The 11,800-nt window shown below is 42.3% G+C and overlaps 1 protein-coding gene across 1 annotated transcript in view; it reads left to right on the top strand.

The window, feature by feature from the left end:
- Positions 1–3,624: 3,624 nt before the first annotated feature.
- LOC148518792 (cytochrome P450 2C55-like) overlaps positions 3,625–11,800 on the top strand; it is a 34,174-nt gene continuing 25,998 nt past the window's right edge. The window contains exons 1-2 of the mRNA XM_088477117.1: positions 3,625–3,857; positions 4,886–5,048. Coding sequence (XP_088333243.1) covers positions 3,678–3,857; positions 4,886–5,048 — 343 coding nt within the window. The 5' untranslated portion in view covers positions 3,625–3,677. The remainder of the gene's footprint in view (positions 3,858–4,885; positions 5,049–11,800) is intronic.

Here is an 11,800-nt window from a genome sequence, read left to right as displayed (position 1 = left end):
CCATGTAGACCTCTGGCTGTGTATGCCGTTGCAGGGGCTTAATTATGCACACCATTGTAACGGCATTCAAACGCACAGGCACACCTTGGTTCCTTCTTCCACCCACCATCTCCACCCCCAAATGGCATGTCCTGTCAATCATTTATCAGTGGCTCTGTGTATCCACTGCATTCACTTTCACGATCACAACTGCTAGTTCACGCAGGCGCAAAATGAACACATTGACCGGGTGCGTGCAAATGCAGACTTGCGATCCAAGATGAATGAGGCCCTATATACATATTAATGCCATAAGCAATTGGAGCTAATTAAGCAACCAACACCTTCCCCACCTAGTACCTGCTCAGATTTGCTGGTAGCCAACAAGGGTTACATGGTATTTATTATTATTATTATTATTATTATTATTATTATTACTATTATTATTATTATTATTATTACTATTATTATTATCATTTATTTATATGGTGCCACAAGTGTTCCGCAGTGCCTTACACAGTACATAAACAAATAAGTTGACCAGTTACTTTCAGCACAATACAATACAGTAATAATAATAAGAGGCGCTGCTCAAATATAAATAATTTATTGAACTTTTCAAAGTTATTAGAAAATGTATATATTTTTATTGTTAGATTAATACTCCTTTCTGTTGTTTACATTCAAAAAGGCCATATAATAAACTTGCACATATATACATTTACCACATAATAAATATTCAACTTATTAAAACCAATACATTCAACATATTAGATATACACCTCTTAGCCACATTAATCGCAATGTTTTGATTATTGTTAATAGTTAGTATCATCCAATTAGTAGTGATTAGTAGTCTCAGTTCAATCCAGTATGATTAATAGAATCCAATGTTAGTAATTAAGCATGCTTATTACTTATGATATATAATATTACCACATGACACTTCTCCTGCGTTGTTTCTGTGGTCTTTTCTTATTATATCCAAAACGATACAAACTCTTGCTTTGCTATGGTTACATATGGCTTGACAACTGTTGTCTGGATTGGGGTGAAAATAATTCCACATGTGAGAAGTGGATTTTTTTGTCTTTTGCCAGGCATGACAACAATGGGCTTTGGCTTTTTCAATTTATGGGCAACTGCTGTTGCCTTACTTACACAAACTACATCCTCGGCATCAACATCCTCATCACCAACATCTTCATCATCAACATCCTCATCATCCTTAGCACCTTCAACTACCAAAATATCCTCCTCCTCCATGTGCAATTCCACAGAAGCATCCTCACTGACTACGTCTGCAAGATGTTGACTGCCCTTCCCCACATTTACAGAGGGCACACAAATGTTGGAACTTGGAGGATCCTCCAGTACACTAGTATTTAGGTCTGGCTCACACTTGGCAACCGCGGACACACTCGCACTCTACTCGGGGATTTGTGATTTCGATTTCTCAGGGCACACAGTTGTTTTTTCCGAAGGGCTATCAGAATCAGCAGTCTTCCTAAAGAAAGGTCAAGGCCTTATCCTTTCCTTGCCACTTTGCACAGTGAAAGGCATATTGCCAATTTTTATTTTATCTAAAGGCAAATTTTCTTTCATTTTTTTTCTTAACTTCAGTACAAGTAGCTTTACCATATCGATGGCGTGACTTAAACCCTGGGGCATGGGCCTTCATAGAGGATGAGGAAGTTGACGGCCTTGCACTGCTGGCTGCAGCTACAACATGTGGTTCTTGGCCTTGCTCTCCTGTCATGTGACAGCCCTCCATATTTTCTGCAGTCGTGAATCTGACAGCGGGTTGATGACATTTTACCTCATTTTGAGATCCGAGTAAGGTGGGAAAACCCGAGCCGACTCGGATCTATGAAGTTCAGGTGGGTTCCGATCTCTGAAATCTGAACCTGCTCATCTCTAATAAGCAGTGCTATTTTTAAGCAGGAACAAGCAGGAACTCAGGGCCCAATTCAGACCCGTTCGCTAGGAAACATTCGCACGCAGACTGATGATGTTTGCAATGTGCGCATGCATCGCAGTGCACGTGTGCAAACCAGTCCGTGTGAATGGGAAGCATTCGCTGGCTGTGCATAGACAGCCCGGCTGAATGACTGACAGGACAAGCCGTTTGTGGGTGGTGACAGGGGTCGGTCGATGAAAACGGGGGAGTGTGATCGCAGGCGTGCCCGAGAGTCTTAACGCCATTTCGGAGGTGTGCAGAATCATAGTACACGTCACTTGGCTGAATTTTACACTGAAGTGCTCGCAGTGCTTGCGGCATGGTATGGTCAACTACAAGTGCTGCATATGCATCTGATGGTAATTGATGTTACCGATGGTTGCATACACTTTCTGGAGATGATGTGCATTAGTGGGTGTCTTAAGACAAGCTGGTGGGCGTCTGCATACACAGAGCGATTGCACGTCAAGACATAGTGGGCATGCTAATGCCTTGCCGTGCGATTGCCTGCCTTGTCGGATTTGATTACGCTGGCTGCGTGCGAACGCATCTAGCGAGCGGGTCTGAATCGAACCTTCAGTTCCTAATGTCTCATTAACTGTCCTGGGTCAAAATGTATTTTCCATAAGATAAGTTTCATTATAACTCTTTTGAGTGCCTTCTTTTCTAAATACTATATAAATATGTATATATAATATATATTTAAGTATATATAATACATACATCATTGTTTTTCTATAGCTCCACCCCTGGTAACTCCACCCATAGTTAATGAACCTATTTTTTCAGAAAAATAGCTTATAAGACTAATGCATGGTGCATGGTTATTATATTTAAGAGACATGGCATAATTACCAAGCAGCGTATTTACAAAATACTAATTTTTTTTGCAGATTTTGCCTGCCAGATTTAATAGGGCAATAATATTTAATGCAAAACAATCCTGATTTTGCATTTACTATTATTGCCCTTTTAAATATGGCAGACAAAATATGAGAAAAACAAGGGTTTTAGAAATCCATTTCTTAGTAAATATGCCCTGTTAATTGTTTGAATTATATACTATGTAGATGTTTTGGAACGATGTTTAACAGTGCATTTCTGAGAAATTGTGTTTTATTGTAAAGGAATACTGTGCATGTTTATCTTTGATAAATTATCCAAGCTTAAGTTTAGAGCACCCAATTTCTAATCCAGATATAGGAAGTTATGCAAAAAAAAAAGTGATAATGAGCAAACATAAGACAAAATATGCAAATATTCAATATCACCTATGCAAATACTTTATATAGACTTACCATCCTATCCCTTGTAACTGGTACACTCATGAATTATATGCGTTCTGTGGCTGATTAAAACCAGGTGAAATGCAGGCTTGAAGAATATACTGTATATATTTCTTGATGGATATATTAAATTCCACCTTCTATTTATTGTTCGTGTGGTACACTCATTAATCGTCCCACTTTAGTTCTCACTGTTGCTGTTTTCTCTTGTGAGTATACAGTTCCTAATGACACTCCCTGTTCACAAAATGCAACTGTGTAATGTCAAACACTGAAGAGCATCCTGCAATCTATCCATGGACAATTTGTTACTATAGTAGGAAGTACGTAACCTCAAGTAAACTCAGCCCTTTCATTATGATCACGTGCTATTTGGAATGATGTTCAGTGCCAGAACTTTTTATCACAAATAAACACAGAGGAACAGAGTCTGTAATTGTGCTGTGTTCATAATGGCGATGAATATAGCAGGGACCCTTCTCCTTGCTGCTGGTGTCACTCTCCTGATTTACTTCATTAAATGGTGGAAGAATATAAAGCAGAAGAACCTGCCCCCAGGGCCCACACCTCTGCCCCTGCTGGGGAATCTCATGCAGGTCAGCAACACAGAATTTCCACAATCTTTGCTGGAGGTAAGCTGGGACATTTACAGCTTCTTTGCTGTTATATAACAGATATTACTGCAGTTTTCTCTCTCTTATCATGCTAAAACATATTTCCTCTATATGCAAGTACATAAAATTAAATGACAATTTATATAGAAAAAAATTACAGAATTGTATTTATTAAAATAGAGCATGGTGTGAAGTGTATGCCTGCCCTGTCACATCCTGCCACCCTGCTCGTCACACTCCATGTGCCCTATCAATTAGATTCCTTACACCCCCATCATCTATGTTATCTTAGACCCACTAGTATGTTAGCTGTCATCAGCAGGGCCTTGTCTTCCTCCCATCTCCTGTCCTCATGAATTGGCTTTCTTACATTCTGCTTTGTCTCCTCTGATGTAACTGCTATTATCTCATCTTGTTTTGAGTATTTACAGAAGCAATTGCCTGCTCTTGTTCCCAGGGCTGTAACTCGGGATGAGTGAGCTGTGTCATTGCACAGGATGGAGGAACTTAGGGCAGTACTGTCGCTGCCCCACAACCCCTGCATCTGGCTCTCAGGGTGTCTAGAGCACACTCCTGGCAGGCACTCTTAAGCCTGTACAGCCGCTCAGAACATCCCCAGGATGCTCTGGGCAGTGCTGTACTTCTAAGTGCTGGAGACTCTGCCCCCTCGACGCAACAACATGATGTCACTGATGACCTGTTACAGTGCTGCTTGCTGCTGTATGTATTTGTAAGCTGTAACGGGTTTGATTCTATGCTAACATGTTCTGTGTATTGCTGACTGGCACTGAGGAATCTGCCTTATAAATATAGTTGAAAATGATAATGTATCCTAAATGATAGCATCTAAAATGGTGTCTAAGGAATTGCTCAGTATAACAGCATTAATGTTATATACGTAATATATTGCATTTAGAGATTGTAAGCTTTCGAGCAGGGTCCTCTTAGCCCTTTGTCTCATTTTATTACTGTCTGTTGTAAAGAGCAACAGGAATATGCTGGAGCTATATAAGAGAATATTAATAAATTACAATTTGTCTCCACAGCTGAGTAAGAAGTATGGACCTGTCTATACCTTCTACATGGGGAATAAACGCTCTCTCGTTCTGATTGGCTACGATGCTGTAAACGAAGCGCTGGTTGACCACGGCGATGTGTTTAGTGACAGAGGAGAGATAGAAGCTATTGAACTGTTCTTTAAGGATTATGGTAAGCTAATTAAATATTTATTTTAAAAACGAAACTACAGTACAATATTATGTTTTTTTTTTCAGATAGAATTATGTCATTTTAATTTAGTTTCACAATATGTGTTGATCCATGTAAATCTTGTTTAATAAATCAAAACGTGAATATTAATTACAGTACAATGTGATAAAATGATATGTTGTATATTGTCTACCATTACCATTTCAATATTGCACAGTGTATCAATTTTTTTACCCTACTGTCCACTCCAAACCACATTTAAGTTTCTATTGTTATAGTATATGCCAGAGGTTCCCAAATGCATTCCTCAAGGCTTCCTAACAGTTCAGATTTTAGAGATATCCATGGTTGAACACAGGTGGTTAAATCAAATTGACTGAGGTACTAATTAAGCCACCTGTGCTCAACCATGGAAAGATATAAAACCTGAACTGTTGGGGAGCCCTGAGAACTGCGTTTGGGAACCTCTGGTATATGCCACATGCAGCTCCACCTAGCCTGTTTTGTACTAACAGCAAGCCACAAACATCTAGTAATAAAAGAGTAGAGACAAGTGCGTTGTTAACATTTACCATAAAAAGCAATGGTGGTGACCACAAATAATCTATTCCTGGAACACTGGGCCTGATTCAGACCCTCTCACAAGCGCTATGCGCTCACATGCGGGTCGATTGTTAGGTAGTGCACATGCACGGCGTGTGCACTGCGCGTGTGCGAGCTCCAGAGCGAGCGCAAAAAGCACTCACTCCGGCGCTCGCATCCAAAAGGGGCGCTGTCGATGTTGATCGACAGCTCACCCCGTTTGGAAGGTGGGGTGGGGGGGTGGCTGGGCAAACGGAGGTGTTCCTGCAGGAACGCCTGCTGTTTGTGAGATCGACCCTACTGACATCACATGTCAGTAGGTGGACTTCCTGCTCTATTAGAGCAGGAAGTCCACTGGGGCTTGCGGCAACGAGACCCTACTGCAAGGGTCTCATTGCAAGCCCAATGGTCGCGATGGTCTGGATTATCGCGACCATCACCTGGCCGCTTGCATAAGCTGTGGGTGGTAACCCACAGCTATGCGAGTGGACAAGAGGCCACAACTATAAAAACAAGTGCCCGCCCTGATTCAGAGTGAGCACTCACTTTTTGTGAGCACCTCTGAATCAGGGCCACTGTCTCTCAACTATAATTTTCTATGGAGGTTGGTCGGGCTATACTAAAGTCACAAATCCCCCTCACAGCTCCATGAGACCATGGCTTTTCCTTCACATAAACAAAGGTACTCAGAGGCCAGTCCAGTGTGTGTGTTTTTTGTTGATATGTGTGTACTATTTATGTTGATCCAGATACAGATCCAGATCCAGATACAGAGGACAGTTTAAGTACTTAACCAGGTGTGAGGTTTATTAAAGAGTAGTAGAGGGTGTACTAACAGTTATAAACTCCGTGGATCTGGATGGAGCAGAGCTTGAACGAAACAGAGAACCAGCCGGTCATGTATGAGGGTAGCAGTGCAGCAGTGTAGTGGTATTTGCAGGATGCAATGCAGAATACTCGCAGGGTCACTAGAGCTAAGTGGAACATGTCCATGTCCCACTTTGGTGCTGTAACATAGTAACAAGATGACGCCCTGCATGCACAGAAGACCAAACAGCTGTGTTCTGCCCCTTACTATGTGTCTGACAAATTTGGAGCAGACAGCATAACCAATACTCTATCTTCCAATAATCCAGTCAGATGTGGTCTGAAGAACGGAATTTATTATTCAATAGAGGAACTTGTATGAATTATTATTATTATTATTAGCATTTATTTATATGGCGCCACAAGTGTTCCGCAGCGCCTTACAAAGTACAAAAACAAATTGTATACAAGTGACTTACAGAACAATACAATACAGGACATGGATAATATATATTGCTACATTAGTGACCATATCACCCAGATAAGCAACAGAGCATAAGCAACCAAGTGTTAGGTGCCCTAGTGGTGAGTAAGAAGTAAATGACACTATAGTAAGGAGAAGCACAAGAGGGTAGATGGCCCTGCTCGTGAGAGCTTACATTCTAAAAAGGTGGGGGAAGACAAACTGGGTTGACACAGATGGGGTAGATGGGGACAAATGAGCATGTAGCAAGGAGTTATAATGATAGCTGATAGATGATAGAATGATAGAATGTACACAGATACATGTGTATGAACGCGTGTGAGTGGTAAAACTGTAAATGTAAACAATAAAAAGGCAATTGCGATATGCAAGGCAAACATATACATAACATGGAATATGCAAACAGCATGAAGTAATACAGTATGCAAGGTATGGCTGCAGTGCGACATAGTACAGCTAACATACATAACTGGCTAAGCAGATCTATGATGGCACAGTTAAAGCTTAGAAACTCACCATTGGATGCTATACCAGGGTTGAGCATATGAGATGTCTGCCTAGGACCATGTGAAAATAAAAAATGGCTGCTTACAGCTCCTTTAGCCCAGAGTGCATTGCTAGACTGCTATGGCATCTTGAGAAGGACAAAATTGATCAGATTTAAGATGCTACTGTCCTGACCACTAGGTGGGGCTGCTAATGTGAATTATTGTAACAGAAGTGAGATGGATTAACAAACCCTATGCTGAAGGCATGACACTCCCCATCTGGTATCGCTGATACCACAAACTCTAAGTAGGTAACAGTAAAAACAGTTCAGACATTTGTCTGAGAAACAGCTTAGCCTCTCCTTGCTTACAAATCTTGACTTTGACTTTACGAACTTTCCCATCCTTGCTTGGGAACGTTTTGTTGACGAGACTTAAAGGAGACTAGTTACGTTGTGACTGGCAATCTCTGACAAGCACAATGTCACCAGGTTTTAGGTTGGGTTTGGCAACTTGCCACTTGGTCCTTGGCTGCAGGGTAGATATATATTGTCTTTTCCACCTGTCCCAAAAGGTGTTTGCTAGACTTTGAACTTGCCTCCATTGTCATTTGAATAAGTCTTTGTTGCTGAACTCTCCGGAAGGAGCATAGATAGTTCCAGTCTTCTGAGTAAGAAGAGTAGCAGGAGTAAGTAGAAGTGGATCTTCTGGGTCATTAGAAACTGAAGTCAGAGGTCTGGCATTGACAATAGCTGAGACTTCAGCCATGAAAGTTGTTAAACTCTCATAAGTAAGTCTTGCAGTACCTACTTACAGGAATATGAAATCAAGGATTCTGTGTATGATGCCAATCATCCTTTCCCATGTACCTCTCATATGAGAAGAATGAGGTGGGTTGAAAGTCCATGTACAACTTTGCTCACTGAGGTATCCCTCTACACCTTTAGTGTTGATGTTTGACTGAAGTTGTAACTCTTTGGTTGCATAAATATTTTGACAGTGATGCCAACCTTTTACATTCATTCACCCTTAGAGATGTGGCACATTTAAATGAATGGGCTATATGAGTTAGGCAGGTAATTGCTCTAAGAAGTGATTTCCAAGTTGAGAATCTTTGGAATCTGTGTGGCTCAAGTTTACAATGTGAGATCATGGTATGAATCGTAGTCACTTGTGGATGGATTTCCACATCTGTATCTGCATCTACTAGCTCAAATATGTCACCTACAGGATTGTTCCCATCTGTTTCGTATAAGAACTCCAGTCCTCTGAGCCATGAAGTGTCTTTAAGGAGACTGGCTGAGATGGCTCTTGTAACATGATCTGCAGGATGTTGAGTGGTAGACACATAGTGCCGCTGTTTTGGAATGATGGATCTTCTGATCCATAGCACGCAGTTGCTGCCGTAAACATGGAATCACCTTTTCTTATTGCAGATGTATCCTAACACTACTTTACTGTCTGTGTAGAATTCTGCTACCGAGAGATCAATTGGCAACTAAGATGAAATTAGCTCAGCTATATTCTACAGCTAGCACTGCAGCACAAAGTTCTAGCCTGGGTATGGTATGCTCTGGAAGTGGTGCTAACTTTGCTTTCCCCATGATAAAACCAATATGACACTGACCTCTAATATCCACAATTTTAAGATATGCAACAGCGGCAATTGCTTGGATTGAAGCATCAGAAAATACACATAGTCTCTGGTTTTGTACTTCTGTAGAAGGCACAGGAGCATATGAACATGTAATATAAAGGTTGGTTAAGGTGGACAGAGAACTTTTCCACTCCTCCCACAAATATCTTTTCTGAGGAGACAGTGGCGCATCCCAGTCAGATGACCAGCAGGTTAGGTCTCTGAGCAAGGCTTTACCTTGGATAGTGGCAGGAGCAGCAAATCCTAAGGGGTCATACAAGCTGTTTATAATGGATAAAACACCTCTGCGGGTGCAGGGTCTTTCCTCACTGTTCACTTGGAAGGTAAAGGAGTTGGATTTTAAGTCCCATAAGAGTCCAAGGCTGTGTTGAGCTGGTGGAGAATCAGTTCCTAAATCTAAATACCTTAAATCACTGGTATGATCTTGAGAAGGGAAGGCTTCCATCACTCTTTTGCTTTTGGAAGCTATTTTGTGAAGCCTGAGATTAGAGCAGGCAAGCATTTCCTGAGCTCTCTTGAGGAAGCTGATTGCTGTCTCATCCGTTGGCATAGATTTTAAACAGTCATCTACATAGAAATATTTTTCCACAAGTTATCTAACATCAGAACCATATTCTAGCTCGCCCTATTGAGCTGAACATCTGAGTCCGTAGATGGCAACTGCAGGGGAAGGGCTGTTACCAAAGATGTACACCCTCATGCAGTACTCTACAATATCTTTAGAAGGGTCATTGTCTCTGAACCAAAGGAATTTTAGGAAATTCCTGTCACTTTCCCTCACGAGGAAGCAATGAAACATTTGTTGAATGTCAGCTGTGAAGGCAATAGAGTCCTTATGGAAACGTATGAGTACTCCATGGAGTTTGTTGCTAAGGTCTGGTCCTGTCAGGAGGACATAATTTAAGGAGATGCCTTCGAACTTGGCACTGGAATCAAACACGACCCTGATCTGACCTGGTTTCTTTCGGTGGTATAATCCAAACATTGGTACCAGCATTCGTCGGTGTCTTTAAGAATGGTTATGCTGAGATAGCTCCCATTCTCAAATATTTTGTCCATGAAAGAGAAGAAGTGATCTTTCATTTCTGGTTTCCTGTGAAAGTTGAGATTTAGTGAAGAGAAGCTGTCAGAGTTCAGCCGGGGATCGGCCGTCCCTTACCGTCCCGCTGGCTTCCTCTGACTTCCCGGGCAGTCGGGTGGCAGGCGCGGTGACATAGGAGGAGCTGAGCATTCACCCTGTAGCTGTAGTGTCAGGCGACCCGGTGAGCGGGGATCGCAGTTTCCATCATTGGCGCCACCATGACACTTTCCCTATGTCAGTACTTCCTTCCCTGAGTGTCCCGGCTGGTCAGCTGATGCTGTGGGCATATCAGCAGGCTTCCAGGGGTATATATCCGGCTCCTGTGCTCCAGGTAGTTGCCTGAACAATCATTGTCACCGCTAGTGTAACTAGAGGAGTCTCGTTCCAGGTTCCCGTGCTTCCAGTGTGTTTCTTCCAGAGTTTCTGAGCTATCTCATCACAGTGCCTTTACTATCAGCAGCCTGTGTGAAAGCTAACCTCCATCTATCCACAGTGCCTTTACTAATCAACAGCCTGTGTGCAAGTTTAACCTCCATCTCACCACAGTGCCTTTACTAATCAACAGCCTGTGTGCAAGTTTAACCTCCATCTCACCACAGTGCCTTTACTAATCAACAGCCTGTGTGCAAGTTAACCCTCCATCTCATCACAGTGCTTTTACCATCACAGCCTGTGTGCAAGTTAACCCTTCATCTCACCGCAGTGCTTTAACCACCACAGCCTGTGTGCAAGTTAACCCTTCATCTCATCGCAGAGCCTTTACCATCATAGCCTGTTTGCAAGTTAACCCTTCATCTCATCACAGTGCTTTCACCATCACAGCCTGTGTGCAGGTTAACCCTTCATCTCATTGCACCCTAGTGCATGATCTTCAGCCGGCAATCTAGTATATACTTCGTGGGATATCCAGCTGTTACTTTAGCTTACCAATAAATCTCCACACCTCTCTAGCCAGCACCTCCAGTGCCTTTCTCCAGCCAGGAGTTCTATCCCACTCCCCACATGCCTATTCCAGGCATTACCCTTGGGCCATGGGTGTTTTTGATTCTCTTTTCCCTGCAGGCCTTGGACACCAAGTCCAAGGACCGTGACCTGCTTACAGGGAGCTGCACAAGCCCATATCCCGCTTGGAGGGGTCACTGGCAAACACCTCCTTGTGAGTTAGACTCCGCACCATTGACTAGGTCTAGCCAATGACCAAAACTTGTGGATGCGGAGATCATACGTCCAGGCCCCTCGCCTTCGCCTCCTCCCACAGCCTCAGACCTCGGCTTTCAAAAACCCACCCACTCAGCATGACAGAAGCATTTAAGTACTTGTTCTCTGTTATTAGATAGGCGCTGTCTGTATGTTTTAAAAGGTAGAGGTGCAACCCAACTGTTGGCATCATCTTTGAATAGTCCCTTTTTCATCATTTCCAGGAATAGATTTTCCAGAAAGAAACATTGTGACTTTGTCATCCTTTTTTGTTCTTTGGAAGACTATTCACCCATATATTCTTGGTAGCTGTCACAGATGTGGTAGTCACTAGGAGAGTCCATGAGAGTGCAGTGTGGTAGTTCCTTTATGAGGAAGTGATTGTGACATGGTTGAAATGGAGAAGGGTGCCCATTTTCTAAAGTACAGGTAAGCATGCTGTTGACAGTAGCTGGT

This window comes from Taudactylus pleione, unplaced genomic scaffold (assembly GCF_031769625.1).
Source record: "Taudactylus pleione unplaced genomic scaffold, aTauple2 ptg000199l, whole genome shotgun sequence".
NCBI lineage: Eukaryota > Metazoa > Chordata > Amphibia > Anura > Myobatrachidae > Taudactylus > Taudactylus pleione.
This window is presented reverse-complemented; position numbering and strand designations above follow the sequence as displayed.